The 21,039-nt window shown below is 37.5% G+C and overlaps 1 protein-coding gene across 4 annotated transcripts in view; it reads right to left on the reverse strand.

Annotated features, from left to right (window-relative positions):
- Window positions 1-14,323: 14,323 nt before the first annotated feature.
- Rnf144b (ring finger protein 144B) overlaps window positions 14,324-21,039 on the reverse strand; it is a 177,488-nt gene continuing 170,772 nt past the window's right edge. For all 4 annotated transcript variants that reach the window (XM_019207329.1, XM_019207331.2, XM_010622925.2 and 1 more), the window contains 2 exons: window positions 18,820-18,909; window positions 14,324-17,201 (listed from right to left, as the gene is read on the reverse strand). In XM_019207329.1, coding sequence (XP_019062874.1) covers window positions 17,061-17,201; window positions 18,820-18,909 — 231 coding nt within the window. In that variant the 3' untranslated portion in view covers window positions 14,324-17,060. The remainder of the gene's footprint in view (window positions 17,202-18,819; window positions 18,910-21,039) is intronic.

The raw sequence follows: 21,039 nt of genomic DNA on the forward strand, positions 1-21,039 counted from the left end.
AAGGAAGGATTTGGACAGTGAATACTAGTATATTTATTTGGGCAGCGCTTAGTTTATTTTAATAAAAATTACTAGACAAGCCAGGTGTACTGTTGCACGCCTGTAAACCCTAGCACTCAGGAAGCTGAGACAGCAGAATCATGAACTTGAGGTCAGCCTGGGCTACACAGTGAGAGCCTGTCTCAAAAGCACAAAAATAAAAACTTTTACTACATGATAAGACTCAACAACTTGTTACTTGTTATTATTTGGTATACTGATAATCATTTACAACTAAAAATAAAGACTATCATGCAAAATAAAATAAAAATAATGATGGAAAATTATTGAGAGGAGGAAACAAATGAGCTAAATCTTGATAACTAGTGGCTGGAAAGAGATATTATAGTTATATTGAAATAAATGTCCTAGGGCCAGGGATTTAGCTCAATGGTTCCACTGCCTGCCTCACAAGCGCAAGGACCCGAGTTAAATCCCTGGTACAAAAAAAAAAAAAAAAAAAAAAAAATAAAAAAAAAAAAAAAAAAAAAAAAAAAAGAAAGAAATGTCCCAAACAAGAATAATGTGGTGTAAACATCTCATATACATATGTGTGTGTGTGTGTGTGTGTGTGTGTAATCCTTTCCTTTCTTTATTAAAGCACTTTTTTTCCTACTAAATTATCTATCTATCTATCTATATATATATATATATATATGCATGTGTGTTTATTTATTTGCTGTACTAGGGACTAAATGCAGGTCCTCATGCATGCTAGGCAAGTACTCTTTCACTGAGCCCAGCCTCCCACCCCTTTTAAATTTTATTTTGAGATGCAATCTGGCTAAATTTCCAGGCTGCTCTTGAATCCATGATACTCCTGCCTTAGCCTCCTAAGTAACTGGGATTATAGGTGTGTGTTACCATGCTGGGGTATACATATATGATTTAGATATACAGAGGCACCACCAGATGAAATCAAAACTGAAATTGATAAGATGATCTGGGAGTTGACTAAAAACAGAGAGAAGAGGTCAGAAGTTTCTATTTTATTTCTATAACTATTTTCTTTGAAGTGTATAAAGTGTGAGATATAAAAATAAAATCTTGCTTATTAACTCCATCATATTATTTTGCCTTCAATGCTAATATTTTTAAATTTATATTAAAATATACTAACAATATATTGTTATCCAATACCCAAGGGCCTGAGTTCGATCCCTGGTATCAAAAAATAAATTAATTAATTGAATAAAATTTAAAAAATAAAAAGCAGGAGTTAAAATCAATAATGATTAAAATAAAATTAACAAATTAAAAATCCAAGAGCTCATTATTTGAAAGGGCTAAGAAATAAACAACTATCCACCAAACAATTACAAGAAAATCAGATAAAAGCATCATTCTGAGCTTCAATAGACTGATTTCATCATGATTTCCCTGTTTGACTCGTCTTAATATTTTCACCCAATTAGTACTACAAATGTATTAACAAAGCTGACAGAGGGACCTTTGCACATATTAACATCTATGAAAGACTAAGAAATGTAGGTGTCCGTGTTCTCTGCACATTCTGCAGGGTTCATTTTCTTCCCTGAGCCTTAACTCAGGACACAGGATCCCCAGGGAAGCTGTGCTTTTCTTCTGTTGTTCGTAAATGAAGGCCATGATGGTTTCTGATCATCATAAGCAGTTTTTTCCTTTTTCTTTCTCTTTTCCCCTCTCTTACAGCATTGGGTACTGATCATCAGAAGCCAGTCTGGCCAGAGCACAACGTTCCCATGCTTTACCCCTGACACAGTAAGCATGGCTCCACCAGCCTCTCCATGAAACATACAAATGGGTTCCAGAAAGAAGCAGAGCGCAAAAGGATATGCAAGTAAAGATGAGCTCATCGTCATTTATAATAGAATGGCATCAATAAATTCTTCTTCACATGCTAAATGAAAGTCCATGACATCGCTGCATCTCCTGAGCAGACAAAGCAGCAGCTAAGGGGAAAGACACACCTCATACATTTCAAAGGGAATTCCTTTCCAGTAAATCAAAACAACATGGTCAATTAACTTCCTCAAAGTGTTTTCAGAACTCGGCTCCATTTCCAGGCTTTGTTCAGCTAGTTCTATATTTCAGTAAACCCTCGCTTTCTCCAACAGAAGAGAAAGTAGTTGGGTGGATATCCTTTCTTAAACATGATGCATTCAATAATATAAGAAATTCTCTTCTGCCCCCTACTTTCATAACTAGAATTATAAAATCAAGTAGGAATACTTAGATTTTAGGCATGCAGTCTGGCTGCTCCAACATGCCCCATGAGTAATTTTATTTATTCCCTGCTTTGTTCCAAAAATGATCTCAGGGTGAGTCTAATGAATCAACTTCACATTAATAAAACCCATTCTAATCTGCACTGGGTAAAGATTGATAGCAATTGTGGGGAGGTTTTAAGATCCCATACAATAAAAAGTCCAACTAAGGGAATAACTTAATAATGGACAACTTTTTGAAAGCTCTAGTTCTGGGAATGATAGTCAGATGCCAATATGCTATAGGTTTGTTACTGTTTTTTGTTGCTGTTGTTTATTTGTTTTATATAAGATCTTCCTCGTTTGCTTTTTTCTCCCCATTCCCTGCAGACACTACTTTAGACGACACCCTCACTAAAGGATGCGTAGGCTGATTTTTATTGATTTATTAAATGTTACTGTTGCAGAAGTATTCTCACTGGTCATGATCCCCCAGTTTCCCCCCCTTACAATCTAGCTGACTCACTGTGGCTAAAAAGAGTGGCTTTCATGTATAGTCCTTCCCACTCAGAACCCTTAAATGGCTCCCCACCACAAAAATAACCTAACACCCATGGCAGCCTGACCCTCAAGGGGCTTCTCTTTCTTCGTCATCTTCTCACCCTCCTCTGTGCTGTTTATTTTGGCTGTCACCACTCCTGAAGCCACCTTGCTCTCATGTAGCTTCTCTCTGTGAATAGTCTTTGTTGATCACCATTAACATTCCTTTATACCGGATCTAGTACCATCTTTCTGAAACACTACAGAAAAATGTTCAACAATGCCCCCTCTCCTCCACACTCTCACAGCCACTGTCCATGCCACTCACCTAGTGTTGGACCCAGGCAGGACCCAGAGTGGTTTTCATCTTTCTGTAAATCAGTATGTTCTTTCTCTTAAACCAAATTGAGTCCTTTGAGGCAACTAACTGCTACACATTTATTTCTACGAACTGCACTTGCTGAATAATTAGACCCAACCTGATAGATTTGCCTAGCAAGCTCAGCTATAGGGTCTTAAACAGGTACATGTGCACCCCAGGGGGGACTGGGAGACCCTGGGGCAATATAAGTTAAAGATGATGCATCTTTGAGAAGTTACTTTCACTTCAGCAGCATAAAGTGGTATCTTAAAATAAAATCAAAATACTATAGAGAATATCGTCATTTCAAATGAATTTCCAAAATGACAAAATTTAAAAATAACACAAGAAATGTCAAGTAAGTGTCTGGACCTCATTAGTTATTTAAAAATAATGCTGCCAGGTCATCTTCAGTTCCTTCCAGGGTGAACTTGAGTTGTTACACTAGTTGAGAACATTTAGGTGGAAATGTTTTATCCTGTAGACTATAAATGGAGAGTGGGAGAAAAATGCAATTATTTCATCCCTGCCCCCATCATTTCTATTTTAAGGTGCAACCAATACACAGTGTTTTCATTAAAATGGGTAACAGAAATCAAGCTGGAAACCCCAGTTACTCAGGAGACTGAGGCACAGGGGTCACAAGTGAAGGCCAGCCTGGGCAAATTAATGAGATCATGTCTCAAAATAAAAATAAAAAGGGCTGAGAATGTAGATCCATTACAGAGCACCATTGGGTTCAGTCTCCAGAACAAGAAAGGGGAAAAAAAAGAAATCCGATTTTCTGAAGATTTTCTTTCCATTCTTAGTTGTATTCTCTTGGTTATGATCTAGTATTCACATCTGATATAAATACTGAGTAGATGTTAGTGTGACTGCTCTTAAAATTACTCTAATGTTAAGAAGCCTACGTGGAAACACTGTCACAAATGTTCATCTGCAAGAACAGCTTGTTATGGGTTTCAAGCAATGCAGCGAAGTAAACACATTTCGGTTCAAAAACAAAAGTATTTTTAAAAGCATTCTTTTAAAATTAGAATCTACGTGATATACACATACACTATCCAGTACACTATCCACTAACATGTGTATCTTAAATTTAATTTGATTCACAGAATATGCAACATGTGCTGGAGATGTTGGGAAAATTAATAAAAAACAAGTAATTTAGACTGAGCCCCTCACAATGGCTGATAGTCTTTTTAATGTAATTACTACAGGAAAGATGCCCTTGGATTTCCCAAGCAACTTTTCTCGTAGGTCTTTCAAGCCACCAAGAGCTGTAGACAAACCATGAAGTTCTAATAGTGTTCTTTGAAGTTGCTCATTTTGAGTGAATTGGTAAATATTTCATACGCTTCTGAAATTATCTATAGTTCAGTATCTTCCGGGAATTACCAGTTCCTCGTTTGATAAGACAATTTTCCTTTGTGCTACCTACTCTCATATGTCACTCACAATGAAGGCTGGAGGTTCTGTACATCTTAGTCAAAATGTTACTTTGGAACTGGACCTAGAAAATAACCACTTCCCAATTTTTTAGATGAGAATCTGAGGTCAGGAGAAATTGTTCAAGGCCATGAAGGATTTATCAGTGCTCACCTTTCATTCCAGTATTCCATTCCTAACCAGAAGAATGACCTTTCTGAACCATTTCATCTGAAGCACCTTCCCAGAGTCCGTGTTTTAGTACTAGGGATGATCAGGATAGAGGCGATGGCCTTGACTTTTGCTCAAGGCAACAATCTACCTGCTTTATTGGTCTAATGTAGTGGAAACACCATCCTGTACCCTAAGGCACTCTTGAAAGGAATGGTCCTTTCTGAATACAACACAAGATTCAATCCAATCCTGAATCTTATAGTGATTTGTTTAGAAAGATGCAAGCAAGTTTTCTAAATCCACTTGGGGAAATCTGGCCCATGTGAAGACCATGAGGACCTCCTTAAAATTCGTGCCAGAAGAGGGTTGCTGTTGATGCCTTGATTCTCCCAGGCTCACAGAAAACATTCAATCAAAAATTCCCTTGTAGGAAGCTAGGTATTGCTCTTCCCTCTACCCTGGGCTCATGATTTTTGTTAAGTTGATTTTTATTGCCTGTGCAGACTATTTGTTTTTATGGGACAGGGAGAGAGAAGTTTAAAAGTTAAATTTCCTTTGAAAACCAAGATATGTCATGTAAAGGTACAAGATCCCAATGATTAATGTAACTGTACTGTGTACTTTTAAAAACTACCAATAAATTTAATAAAAAAGAAAAAAAATTTCTTTTTTTTCTTTTTTAGTTTATTGGAACATTTTAGGTATGCAGTACAGTTACATTCATTATTGGGATCTTGTACCTTTACATGACAGGTCTTGGTTCTCATTTTTTCCCCTTGTCCCTGCCCTCCCTTCATCCCCTCCTCCCCTCCCCATTTAAAAACACTTTATTTCCATTTTCTCATTTTCTCGTAATTGAAAAAAAAATTCTTTGAAAATGAAAAAGTAAACACTTTCCCATAGACACCTTAAAATTTTAAATAATGGAGGCCAGAGATGTGTTTGCAGGAAGTCAAAGAAATATGAAGTCTGAGAAAGATTTGATGAGCCCTTGATGGCTTGAAGATGGAGGGGGCCACATGGCAGGAATGAGAAAAAACTGAGTTCTGAAAACACTCATGATGCTCACTAAGAGCTCAGAAGAAGATCCCAGCCCAGAAGAGAGCACTGCTCCAGTCATCACCTTGATTTTACCTCAGGGAGATTGGGCAGAGAACCCAGCCACACAAGGCCAGATTTTGTTATTGGAAATGGAAGTAAAAAATGCATGTAAATTGCTGGGAAAAATATTAAAATAATGCTAAGAAGTCTCAGGCTGGCCCCTACTAGATGTGAGTTCAAATTCTAGCTTTGTTGATGCCAATGCCCACCTGGGCCCTTTACCAAGCTGGAGGAGGACTTGGGAATTGAGCACCCCACCCCCAGCCCCTGGGTTCTCCCCAGTACAGGGCAACAGAGGTGACAACCAACAGACTGATGTGATTAAAGAGACCAACACCCAAGATGAGAGTTTTGCTTCAGGACTGAAGTGATACCCCCCACAGAAACCAAGTGAGGACAGATTTGTTAGGCTTGGAGAGGGTGACAGCTAGATGGGGCTCTCCTGGGATCCCATGGGAGGCCCAGGCACAGACCAGGAAGATCACAAAGCCTGAGTTGCTGCAGGAGGCTAGGTTTAGTGGGAGTAACAGTCAGAGGGGCCGATCCTGAAGAAGAGGCATTTAATACAGTGATATGTTTGTGCTCTGCCACTGCTACCTGCATCCAGCAGAAATTAATGGACTGAACTACTGTAGATCAATTTAAAGAGTGGCCTAATTGTCTACACTTAAATCACAGTCCTTTTGGTTTTGGTTAAGTGCTGTTCATGAGCAGTTCCTAGAGTTTGTCAACATCCAGTTGAAATTTAATACCATTGTTGTAGCTGAATTTATTACGATAGCCAAGGTAACATTGTAATGGCTGGTGACTGGTTTTCTCAATATGCCAATCTCTAGATTGCCTGAGGGTTATGAACAATATTATGACTTGCTCACAAACAATGGGGCACTGGGCCAAAGAATTTGCATACCCCCACACAAAAAAACAAATACATCAGAAATATGAAAAGACAAGGCAACAAAATGCATTAAAAAACTCCCAAATCTCCCAAAATTGGTTCAGAAGGTATATTATCTGATGACAATGCAATAAAACTAGAAACCAATAAAAAAAACCCACATAAATTATGCAGGCATGTGGAAATTAAACAACACACTGTGGAATAATCAATGGGTCATAGAAAGAATTAAAGAATAAGTAAGACAGGGGCTGGGGATGTAGCTCAGTGGTACCACACCTGCCTGGTAAGTACAAGGTCCTGAGTTCAATTCCCCAGTACCGCAATAAATAAATAAATAAATAATCAAACAAACAAATAAATAAAACAAAACAGTTCCTAGAATTAAATGATAATATCAGTACAACATACTAGAAATCATGGGACAGAATGAAAGCAGTCTTAGAAGAAAGTATGTAGCGGTGAGTGCCCACATCAGAAAAACAGAATTAGCCCAAACAAATAACCCCAGTGATGCATCTCAAGGTCTTAGCAAAAGAGGAACAATTCAAACTCAGATCTTGTACAAGGAAGGAATTATAAAGAACAGAACAAAAATAAATGAAATGGAGACTGAAAAAAACAATACAAAGAATCAATGAATTGAAGAGCTGGTTCTTTGAAAGAATAAACAAAATAAAAAAACCTTTAACCAATCTTACCAAAAAAAGGAAAGAAAAGACACAAATTAATGCAATTAGAAATGAAAACAGGTATAATCACAACACTGCCAAAATCCAGAAGTAGCAACTATTTCACAAACAAACATGCAAAACAATTGGAGAACTCAGTGGAAATGCAGAAATTCCTAGATATGAATTACCAAAACTGAGCCAAGAAGACTTAAAAATCTTGAACAATACAATAACAGGCAATGAAATTGAAGCAGTAATTAAAAACAAAAGCTACTAAGAAAACTCAGGACCTGATGGATTCACAGATAAATTCTACAAAAACTTCAGGGACCATCTTACACCAATACTTCTCAAGCTTTTTAATGAAATTGAGAGGGAAGAAGTACTTCGAAAATCATTCTCAGAAGCTAACATTATCCTGATCCCAAAACTCAGCCAAGATCTAACCAACAAAGAGAACTATAGGCCAGTTTCTCTAATAAATGTAGATGCAAAAGTTCTAAAAAAGATACTGGCAAATAGAATGCAACAAATCATCAAAAAGAGATCATACACCATGACCAAATAAGCTTCATCCCAGGGACGCAAGGATGTGCAACATGTGTAAATTGTAAATATAATTTATCACAGACAAAAATCACATGATTACCTCAAGAGATTCAGAAAAAGCCTTTAGTGAAATCCATCATCCATTCATGGTTTTTTTTAAAAACTTGAAGAAAATAAGTACAGACGGTCTTCATCTCAAAATGATGAAAGCTATTTGTGACCAACCTACCACTAACATCATATTAAATGAGAAAAACTGAAAGTCTTCCCTCTAAAATCAGAAACAAGACTAGAATGTCCATTATCATCACTTCTGTTCAACATACTCCTTAAAATATTAGCCAGAGCAATCAAGCAAGAGAAAGAAATAAAGTTAAAGGACGATATTTGTAGATGACATGATCCTTTATTTGTAAGACCCCAAAACTCTGCCAAAAAACCCTGAGAATGAATTTAAAAATTCAGTAGCAAAGCAAGATACAAAATAAACACACAAAAATTAAGGCCATTCCTATATAGTAATAATGAATTCACCGAAAAGGAAATTAGGAAAATAATACCATTCATGATAACATCAAAAAATTAAACATTTGGGTATTAAGCTAACTAAGGAAGTAAAAGACCTGTACAATGAAAATTATACCAGGCTGACAAAGGATATCAAAGATATCAGAAAAGGTAAAAATATCTCCTGTTCCTGGTTAGGTAGAACCAACCTAATCAAAATAGCTGAACTTCCAAAACTTATACAGATTTAACATAATCCCTATCAAAATACTAACATAATTTCTCATATAGCTAGAGAAAATAATCCTAAAATTTATTTGGAATCAGAAGAGACCAAGAATAGCAAAAGCAATTTTGGATAACAAAAGCAAAGCAGGTGGCATCACAATCCCAGACTTGAAGTTATGTTATAAAGCTATAGTAATTAGAACAGCTTGGCACATGGATCAGTGGAACAGAATAAAAGAAGCAGTAGCAACCCTAGACACATACAACTCTTGATCTTTCACAAAGGAGCCAAAAATAATACACTGGAGGAAAGACAGCCTCTTTAAAAAATGGCGCTGGGAAAATTGGATATCCATATGCAGAAGATTGAGTCCAGATCCATATATCACACAGGTATAAAACCAAAATTGAAATGGATCAAAGATCTAAATGTTAAACAGAAAAGAATCCACTCAAAGACAAAACAGGTACAACTCTTGAAGATATGGATGTGGGCAAGAATCCCCACAGCACAAGAAATAGTATTGAGAATCAACAAATTAGATCACATCAAATTTAAAATCTCTGCACAGAAAAGGAAATACAAAGACAATCTACAGAATGGAAAATAATTTTTCCAGCTATTCTATGGACAGAGGACTAACATCAAGAATATATAAAGAGGGCCAGGGATTTAACTCAGTGTTTCTACTGCCTGTCTTACAAGTGCAAGGACCAGAGTTTGATCCCCGCTACCACAAAAAAAAGAGTATATAAAGAATTCAAAAAGTAAGATTCCCCCAAATTAAAATATCCAATCAAAAAATGGGCATGCAAAATGAATACACACTTCACAGAAGAAGTACAAATAGCCAATAAATACTTCAAACATGCTTATTGCTGACTGACAGAGAAATGAAAGTTAAAAGTACACTGAGATACTATCTCACACCAAAATGAATAGCTATCATCAAAAATCTAGTAATAATAAGTGCTGGCAAGGATGTGGGGGGAAAAGAATCCTTCTATATTTTTGGTGGGAATGTAAACTAGTGCAACCAGTGTGGAAACCAGTGTGGAGATTCCTCAAAAAACTAAAACTAGAAATTTCATTGATCCAGCTACCCCTCTTCTAATACAGGGATACATACATGTCCATGTTTATAGCCGCACTATTTATAACAGCTAGATCTTGGAAACGGTACATCTCCATCGACAGATGAAGGGCTAAGGAAAATGTGGTATTTGTACTCAGTGGCATTTGTACAGGCATTTGTAGGTAAATGGATGCAATTAAAGAACATAATATTAAGTGAAGAAAGTCAGATATACAACTTCAACTATCACATGGTTTTTCTTATATGAGAAACACAAAATATATGTATAAACATACAAATAAAGAGCAAAATAGAAGCGAGATAAATAGGAAGCAGGGAGAAGTTCAAATACTTCCCCAAATGACATATTCTGTTGTTTCAGACATATTTTAATATATATGTTCATTTGTTTCATTTATACTGCTAGTTTACTTTAGAGAGGAAAAAAGAAAGTTTTGTGTTGTTATCTGTTTGTTTCTTTTTGTAAGAATCGTTTTGGTTTGTATCTTCTATTCTGAATATCTACTTTGAAGATAGTAATACACCGTGTATGAACTGTTGTTATTCTCTTATTGTGTTATGACATTCTAACTTTGCTACTAACCTTTTATATGACCTTGTCTCATTTCCCATCTATATTTTAGGGACAAGGTTAGCATATCAATATCTGCTCTCTAGAGTAATATGAAGAGCCACTGGAATCATGCTCCAAAGTCCTTCGCATACCATAAGGCATTGTGTAAATTCAAGTTTTTACAATAAACTTCCCCTCTAAAAATCATGTTGATATCAATTCTGTATTTTTCCCTCCACACATGCTCCCCCATTTTTTAAATTTATTTACTTATTTATTTATTTTTGTTACCAGGGATTGAACTCGGGTCCTTGTGCTTGCAAGGCAGGACTCTCCCATTTTAAATGAGTATAAAATTCAATAGCTCCATTTTGTGAAATATCTTATTGTGGAAAAGTGGCATAAAGGCATTTTTAACTACCAAAACTTTATTTGAAGGAGCCATATCTCCCTCAACAAACATTCAAAAGTTTGAAATATATTCCAAGATTGATATCCAACTTTTCCCCCTTGGCTCATTTCAGGACAGTGCCTGGTTAAATTCACTACTCACACTAACAGCCACACAAAAAATAACACAACGGCTCCCATCCCTTTCTTACCTCCCTAGCAAACAATGTTTAGAAGCATTTTGACACTAGGATTTCATCCAATCCTCCTAACCTGTTCTGAAGTAGGGATGAAATGATACTGTATGATACATGTTGGGCCTGAACCACACCACCAGTCAAGAGCAGAGCCAGACACGGAGCTGAAGCCATCTTATTGCAAGTTGGGTGTCTATCCCAATCCCATTCCACCTGGACTGGCAGAGGGTAGAGAGGACAGAAGATATCACACACAATTAGCCCAGACTATTATCAGATTTATCATTTTCTCTCCAAACACCTGTTCACGTGCCCAGGTAGTGCCAAAGTTCCATCCAGGTTAGAATTCAGGACATGCCCTGCAGTATATGTGTGAATTTATATATTTGTTTACTTTTTGTTAAATAAATGGACTTGGGTTCAAAATGAAAGTTATGCTAAAATCCATAGTCAGAAGTCTCAGGCTGGAATGTAGCTCAATGGCACAGCACCTGCTTGGCAAGCACAAGGTCCTGAGTTTGATCCCCCATACTAAAAATTGAAGTCTCATAACTTATCCCCAACAAAACCTACATGTTCATTTTATCTGAATGTATCCAACAACATCCCATGCCCCCTCCAGAGGAAAATATACACTCTGGAATCATGTCAGGTCATTAAGGAACTACAAGATAAAATTTCTTACATTAGACCTAATTTCCTTCTCATCAAAAGCTTGAATTCAGGCTTTAGCATACAAAAAAGCGAAACTATGAATAAATACAGCACTGATAAAACTGAAAGTCATAAAGGCAGAAAATGAAATTCAAAGCACAACTTTTTGTATGTATCAGATATTCCTTCAGGAAATTCATTATTTGAAGCCTCATTTCAATCTTTTGAAATTGCCAGTCAGTTCATTTAATGACAGGCCACAAATGTGCATTCAAGTACAAATTGGTAATGTGAATAGGAGATTTGGATCTGGGTTAACAATGGCTTTGACTCTGGATTGTAAACATCGAAAGGGACCTGTGGGAACACATTTCACTGGGGAGAGAAAGCACTTTGGCTTATGAAGTAGGTAGACTCAGCCATCACTGTCGATCCGATAGTAGCAAGTCAAATGCATGCAGCCTTGTTATTTCTCTAATGAATCACATTCCACCTCTTGACCTACTGTATCTGAGCCCCAGGGATGACTGTCGCTGATCTCAGGGACTGATCATCTGCCCTGGGCATTCTGTCACACACACCACAACTCAAAACGATGATTTGAAATATAAATTATTCCTTTACCTATACCTTGGCTAATGCAGATAATTGAGCAGGAAGAGTGTTCTCTTGGGATTCACAGATTTGGGAGTGAATACAGGTATGGAATTATTGATGGATGAAAAGGCAGGAAAATTCTTTCAAAGAGTCCTGCATTTTTTCTGGCTGCCACTCAATTGTCTGACTAGCAAGACCAGAATACTAAACCGTTGCTTTCTCTAAGAAATGGATCTAATATCTGTTCTATTTATCTCACAGGATGGTTCTTAAAAGTTCTTTAAATAGTCTAGATAAAAATAAACAAATAAAAATATTATAATTGCTGTTAAAATATTTGAAGAAATTCATTTATTTTTCAAATATAGAGTTGGACATGATCTTTACAGTACAAAGAAAAACTACACTTGTTATCCAACAAATGAAAATAATCTAATTACAGAAAACCTAATTATAATTATCTTCCAAATTCACTACATTTATAATTTACATCGCAATGAGTTTGCTGGGTAGGGCACTGATTAAAATCACTGCTATATAAAATGGTTCATTCAGTATTTCTTTGGGAATGCAAATTAAGCTTAGCAAACAGTAAGCACACTTTGAAAATGAAATAATGTTGACATCCTAGGAGATGATTAAGAAAATTACAAAACTGCAACCCAAAAATGTTCTGATATGATCATATTGATTTCCCCAAAGGGAATGATTAAAAATAAAATTTGAATTATAAGTCAATTATAAACTTTTGAAGTCAGGTATCATTTTAGAAGGAATGTAACATTCAATAAAAAGGCAACACCACAAGTAAAGTGAGCTTTCAGTTTTGGAGAAACACAAGTTCTAGCTGTTAGCCAACTTCTGGCACTCAACTTAGGCAAGTCCTGCCTTGAATACTAATCAAATGGAAATAACCTTAAGTGAACACTGTAATGTAAATCCTTTCTTTAAAATTTGTAACAAGGAAACACATTCTTCTAACAAACTTCTGGAAGGTTAGAACTGATCTTAAAAAGTATTCCAAGCCCAGCCCTCACTTTACAGGATGAATGGCTATGACATCTAGCAGTGTTGTTTATCAGAATGATGAAAGAAAGACCTATCCTATTGGCTATTTCTCTGGACAATCATCAAGTCTTGTTCACTGGCAGAAAGGAATACCACACAGAGAATAAGAACACCTTCAACAAGTAAAGCCATTACATTTGCCTGTTTCTTTTAAGAAACAAAACATTAAGAGTTATTTCCATACTGGAAATTCTGGTATTTTTATAAATTCTAGTACTTTCTGTAAATTTTGTATCTAGTTTTTAATAGTAACTTGGTTGGCTCTTATTAGGATAAGATTGAATGTGTGTATAATTGTGCAGCACAACAAAGGTTAACACATTTGATTTCTTGCTCACATTTATTGGGACCAGAGAAACTAAAACAGTTATTTTCCTCCCAAAGACCTGGACAAATATAATACAGTAGCAATTTCTGAAATACATAACAAAACATCTTGGGTCATGAGTCAACATAAGATGTAAAACCTTAGAGATATTAATTCTGACAGCTTTATAAAATGTCACTCATCCAAGGCATTGCTGAAATAGACTTTAAAACTGCACATACATACATTCTATACACATAAAGGCAGCTATTCATAAAGAGAAAGAAAAGTCCTTTAGAAGCACTGTGTACAAAAAGCCAAAGAAATACATACATAGATCCTGAATGTTTTTAAGAGAAAATTTAGGTTTCAAGAAACAGTAATTTACCTTCAAATAAACATGTAGATGTTTTCAAACCTGGATAGATAACATTTTTGTGATGCAGATGACAAGAATTCACGCTGTGGATTATTTGTTTTCAAAGGTCACTTTCAAAGTACAGATTTCAAGTCCAAAGCAAATACCCATGGCATGAACAAGTAAGATGCCTAAGATTCTAACATCTGCTTCCTTATGGCTTTCCTCCTCACTTCCCTATCTAATAGCAAGAGAAAAGTCCCTAGAAAAGGCAACAGCTGGATTTGTACCATTATTCCTGACCACGTCTGGATGCTGGGTCTTCACACCAGATTTCAGCTTAGCCAATTTAAACATTCTATTTCAAATACTCTCTGCTACTCCAAACACAAAAAGATTTTGTTGTAACAGCTAGTCTTGTGTAGACTCGTGCTTGTTCTGGAACAGAAAGAAGATCTCTAGGAAAGGATAAAGCTAAGAAAGGAAGAAAACAAGGCTAAACTCTGTCACTGGCCAATCATCCAAAAATGGAAATATCAGCCTCCAACATTAACGTTGTCAGCTTTCTCCTTTGTGAAGAAGTCTAGTGTGGCTTGCATCATCTCCTTTCGTGCACCAGAGCTATGTTTGGATTCAGCCTATCAACCTCTTCTTGCTAGTCCTGATAACTCACTCACATTTCATTATTTAAGGTAGAAGTCACCATTTTTAGGCACTTTACATCATTAAGAAAATTAAGTCCAGTTACTTAAATTCTTTGACAAACATTCCTTACTCCCTAATCCTGGCCCCATCCCAAAGGTAGCTAATTCTGTTACAAATTCTCTGTGAGAAGACAATGTCTTTTAGTTTCGCCATGGAAATAGCATAGATTGTTTTTTTACACTTTTGCTCCAAATTCATGAGCTCTTCATCTGAGATCAGAGCATTTCAGTTACCTGAAATCTGCCCCTGTTTAAAGAGCCTTTGTGGAGCCACGTTCAGAGTTTACTAATGGAAGAGTGCACTACCATCTCTAACATTCTTAGTACAAAAATTCAATTTCAGCTGAGTTCCTGTGATCCCCTGAGCAATCATAAATGCCCTTTATGATGAGGAAGTAGGCTATGTATAAAACAAAGCAAATTAGCTATGCAAATATATGTACATTTATGTTTATAGTAACATGAAATACAGTGATGGAAGAGGTGTTTTTTTTCCTGAAGTATTTAGAGAGCCGAAGGAAAACAAAGTCATTGTTGAGAAATTTCTAATGATTAAAAAATGCTTTTGAATGGTTGCCATTCAAAAGTTTTCCCACAATTCTAAACTATGTTCTATACAAATGCTCAATAAAAAAGTACGTGACCAACAAATGCACTATACATGTATCAGATAACAATATATGTGTGTGAATTAAAATTCCTTAAATATATACATCCCCACTTAGGATACATTCCATTACATAGGCAAATCTTCACTCTTTAATAGGTCCAGATAGCAGCAATTTAATAATCTAGTTACCCAGTTACCTCAGAAGATATGCTAGGTCCTGAATATTTCCGGACATGGTATCCCTGGCTTCTAGGAGTGGTCTCTGTTAACATTTGTGTAGTTCTCATGAAGCACCTGGCTGCAATGCTAATGGCGACTATATAATCCTGTCATTGGAGAGACATGTGTTGTCCTCTCCAAACCCATTTATGTAAATCTGACGTACAGTACAAAGGGAAACATAAGTCACAATGGGATTGATAATGATCCAAACTATTTGAAATATATAAAATATTTCCATTTTATTTGTTATATATCTTTTTATTGTCTTATCAGTGCCTTGTATACACAGAAAGTATTAAGATTGTCCTACTAGATGCGGGAAAAATGATGCTAAGTTTTATTAAGAAAGCTGCTTTGAAATATGGAAATATCTTGATTATTAATTAGTGTTTTCCGGAGAGAGTGAAATATCATACTAAGTAGCATTTTAAAAGAGTAGTTTCTGAGTCTATGCCCTTGGGGAAATTATGAGCTTGCAACCAAAATTCACATATATACTGTGCAAAAGTATTTAGGTTGACTGATGATAAACCATTTTAGTCACTGAAAGAAAGAATGACTTTTAAGTAAAAATTTATTTTGTGTCTACCATTGAGTATATCCACACAGGCCCAATGGATAGAAATTCTAGGTAGGCTGCAAGGCATAGGGATTCTAGTTGTGCATATAGACTTTAATGTTTACCCTTGATCTATACTTTTAGATCCAATTCCAAATCTGCCGGTTGTATGAACACAGAGCTAAAGAAAGGTCCCTGTGATTTATGATGGTTTTGAACATCTTCTACTCTAACCTTATTTCACATACAATAATTTTGTAGACCATAACTACTGGCTGTATGAGAAGAACTGGTCACCTTAAAAAAAGTAACATTTGCCAAAGGACAGACACTAAATTAGACCATGTTGATTTACACGCTGCAACCCTTTTACTGGGAAGGGACAACTCCCTCTGCACAGCAGTTTCTCCCGCTTGAAGCTGAGATCACACACGGAGAAACCTATTGTGTTTCTGCCAAGTCACTGTGGGAAAGTTGGGCACAACACACCCAGTAATTGGCAGAGTCACAACCAACGTATCGACTCCTAAGATAAGCAGCCTGCTTTAGAGTATAACTCTTCGGAGAATTTCTTATTATGCAGTCTTATCCTTCCCTCCCACAGTGGGCTCCCCCTACATGTTTCTCACAGTAGCAAATCAACACAGAACACACCTTCTTCTCAGCATGTATGTTGTCAACCATAAAAGCACATTTATTATACTGAATGTTCACTTAGGCTCCTTTAATTTGGCTGGAAGACTAACAGTGCAGTGAGATCCTTTGAATGATAAAATGATGATGTACTAACTCCTCCTAAGCAACCCCAAAGCTCCCGACAAGCTCCTAGACAGTCTGGACTCCAGGTCCGGTTCTTACTACCTGGCAACACCTGCACCCAGGATTTGCCCTTTCCCAATCCGGCATGGACAAAGGCTTGCAGGCAACTTCAAGATCTGGACACAGAGGCACTTCCAGAATTTGGCAAGGAAAAGGAGGCAGCGTGTCACTAAGTGGGGCTTTGTCGTGTGCTGTATCACAGAGTCCAGACATCTGTGGCACGGGAATAGAAACAGTACTTTACGTTGTGGATGGGTCATGCTTCTTCTTCTTGCCCCGACAGGACTTGCAGACACAACAGATGATACACGGGGAGGCCAGGAGTAGCAAGGGTGAAGTCACCAAGGCAATGATACCCAGTCCCACAAGGATACCCACCACCTGGAATTTAAAAGAAAAACATACTTCAGCAGTTATACCTCCCTGCAGGTATACTTGTTCCAGTGTACCCTACATGGAAACGCTAACCCCAAGTGACAGTAGTTGGTGATAGAGCCTTTGGGAATTAACTAGGCCATGAAAATGGGACCTTCCAGATAAGGTTAGTGCCCTTGACTAAAGGACAGGCAATAGGAAAAAGGGGAAAAAAAGTCTTAGTGTAATCCAGAATGTACAATGTATTTAAAAGCATACCTTGATTTAGCATAATTATCTTATGTGTGTTTTAATATGTTTTGGCTGGGCGATTTATATTTATGATAATTAACTTGATAAGAAGTTATGAAATAAAGGAATCTGATGCTGGCAAAAAACAAAATGATTTAAATGGTGGAAGGGGAAAAATACAGAACTGAGAGCCAGGGATTTAGCTCAGTGGTTCCACCACCTTCCCTGTAAGCACAAGGTCCTGAGTTTGATCCCCACTCCAAAAAAACAAAACAAAAGAACTGAGAAGTGTGAAATACCTGTACATTTCCCCACAATGCATGTAAATCATTTTGGACTGCAAACATGTACTAATAGAAATATTTTTTTAATTTTAAAAACATCAGTGCCCTTATGAAAAGATGTTAGAGAGTTTCCTTCCCTTCTTTTGGCCTTCTTCTCTTTAGGACACAGCAAGAAAATGGCCATCTGTGAACCAGAAGAGAGCCCTCACCAGACAGTGAGCACACCACCACCAGACCTTTCAGGCTCCAGAGCTGAGAGAAATAAATCTGTATAGTTTAAGCCAGCCAACCTGTGACCATTTGTGATAGCAGTCCAAATGACTAAGACGTGGTCTTGGGCACATAAGACAGCTACCTTTACAGAGTATTTCAGCCAGTATTGTGCCGTGATGTGAACTGGGCACAAACAAAAAGATAAAAAGGACTAAACCAAAAATGAGAACAAAGCAGATGCTAATCCAAGCTTGGCAGCACCTCAGTAGAACTGCACTATTGGTGTTGGCTCATTCTCTACCTGGGTTTCCGTGATGGTCTCACAGGGATATTAATAATGAATACTAGGATATTAGCATTGATTTCCTCAAAAGGAACATAGTCTTTGATAGCTAAATAAACCAAGAATCCCTCTGAACCATATAAACACACAATGACATATACAGAGGGATCTAAGCCCCAGCATGGGCTCACAGTATTTTAGAGCTCTGCCTTTGATAGGTAATATACCTACTAGGGGTTTTAAAAAGTTCTTCCAGGGCCAGGGATTTAGCTCAGTGGTGCTGCCCCTGCCTCATAAGCCCAAAGTTCTGAGTTCAATACCCAGTACCACACACACAAAAAAAGTTCTTCCATATTTTTCAAGAGGAAAGGACATCTGCATCCATTCTGCAGGTCACTGTCAACTGCTTGGCTGTCTGGTGCTCCTGACCCTCCACTTGTCCTCAAGGAGACTGTGCTCATGCACTGTCTTTCTCCTAGTCCCACCCCAGAACTCCCAGAGCCTTCCAGGCTAGCACAGGTAGACAGGGAAAGAAGGTGGGGAAGATGAAGAGATCGACCCTTTAAACATCTCATCACAATTCTGGTTTATCCTGTGTCCCCCTTAAGGTCACCTGTGTTCGGTTCCACATAACTGATGCTCTCGAGTGGCCAAGTTTATTTCTGCATGGCCCTTTGTCATAATGTCTGAGGAAAATGTCATTCTGAAAAACAAAGGGAGGTCTCAGTAAACGCGCAGCTTCGAATTGAAAGATGAATATAAATCACATCAATCACCTAGTGATATTAATAACTCCCTCTGGGATACCAAGCCAGCAATCTTTGGCATATTTTGGAAATTGTGTGAATCACCAAGTGAAAACAGATCACAGTAGGATTTCTGATTGATTGTACAAAAAACATAACGCCTGATGAATTATTTTAGAGAGGTACTTACAAGCTCTTGCAGAGGCACAAAATGGAACGAGAGGACCATGAGTGGGATATCTGAAAGGCTGCTGCTGCAAAGTAGGTGAGAGAAAAACCAGAGAAAGGACTAAGGGCAAGACGGAGAAGTCCTGAGATATTAAGAGGGTAACTACAGTAATGGGTGGAGAAACAGGGAGACAAAATCAGACAAAAAGGGAAAGCTGCTGAGTAGAAAGAAGGCAGTAAGTCTGTCACGAGGACAATATTGAGATGGACTGGTCAGGGGGTGTGATAACCATGGCTTGGACATGTTAAACTTCACAAACAGTGGACATTCAGGCAAGTACTATTCACAGGGAAGTTCATTATATGGATCTGGATTTTGGCAAAAAGGTTTGGGCATCAGTGTACATGGGTAGAAGAAATCATACAAGGGCATGAATATCTGGGAAGGGACTGAGAATCCCAGATGCTGCTGAACACACTTAAGAATGGGTCAAGAAAGAACCTGAAACATGGCCAGAAAGGTTGATAGAAAACCAGCAGAGATGGTCACTGGAAAGTAGGCAGCCAGGATGTCACACGAAGTGGAAAATCTGAAACAAATAAGGACTGCAGTCGCCATTGGATTTTAACAATAAGAAGTTACTCAAAACTTTGGAAAGAATACAGTCAGGGTATGAGTACATGGCAATCTGAATGCATTGAGATAAGTAGGAGTAAAAGTAAATTCACCAGCAAGAGGTATTCAGGCTTTTGTGAAGCTAAAGGAGAGAGAGATGCAAGGGGAGAGAAAAGAAAAGGCTCACTTAATTTCGATGGCAAACAACAAAAAGCCTGGACATCGTGAGGAATGGCAAATGGAAGCTGAAGTTATTGGACTTCAGGGATAATGGAGGAAGACAAAACTCTAAGGAATCGTATTTCTAAGCAGACTATTAGGATGACCTTAGCCTCTGAAAGTGTAAGGCTGAAGGCCAATGCACGAACAAACTCAATGCCCCAGCAACCCTCACCATCTGTTTGGTGTCTGCCTCAGACTGGGGTTTTAGAGAATCACCCCACGGCCTCATGCTTTCAAGTTAACCATAAACAGAAACCAGCAGCATGACGTGACATCTCCACACTTGCCTGGAGAAAAGCATCATTAATGACAAGCCAAAGCTTTTGGCTAAAACAGAGAAAATGAGACCCCCCAAAAAACAAAACAGTAACCAGAAAAAGAAGCATCAACATTTGAAATCTTTATATTCAGCCATTTAACATCTGTATCATTTCATCTCAAGTACCAGCAGGGGACAAGTGGCAGAACAGAGTGTTCTCTGAGACACCACCCCCAAACATACTTCCACCAAAGGGTGGAACTCTGCTGCACATATTTAGCTCTCTACACTCTTGCTTCCTAAAGAGAACCTCATGGGCCCAGCTGCCTTGAGGATACAAGCCCAGTTAATAATCTGGCTAAACCAGAAGGAAAACAAAATGATTTGTTTTTCATTTATAAAGCACATGGGATGTACAGTCAATGGAATCCTCATCCACAATAATATCACTGATTTAAAATTATGATTGGCCTTAAATAGCACACATAATTTAAGAGGCTATGGTAAATTAAAAAAAAAAGAACTTTAAAGTAAAAATATCATTTCTTTCAACCTGAGCTTTTTTTTGGTATGGGGGATTGAGCTCAGGTCCTTGGGCTTACAAGGCAGGCGGCGGCACCACTGAGCTAAATCCCCAACCCCACAACCTGTACTTTGGAGCTTCTGGAATCCAAAATGTCCGTTTTTATCTCTTCAATTTATAGCCTTTCTTAAAACTTTGAGACCAAGATGACTGAGATTTTATTCATAGATGTCTGCCTAAACAACTTAACTAATTTTCAGTTAATAGAGTCAAGCCCGCAGTGGCTAGCCCACGTCAGT

Source organism: Fukomys damarensis, unplaced genomic scaffold, assembly GCF_012274545.1.
Source record: "Fukomys damarensis isolate Sample0158 unplaced genomic scaffold, DMR_v1.0_HiC HiC_scaffold_10, whole genome shotgun sequence".
Lineage (NCBI taxonomy): Eukaryota > Metazoa > Chordata > Mammalia > Rodentia > Bathyergidae > Fukomys > Fukomys damarensis.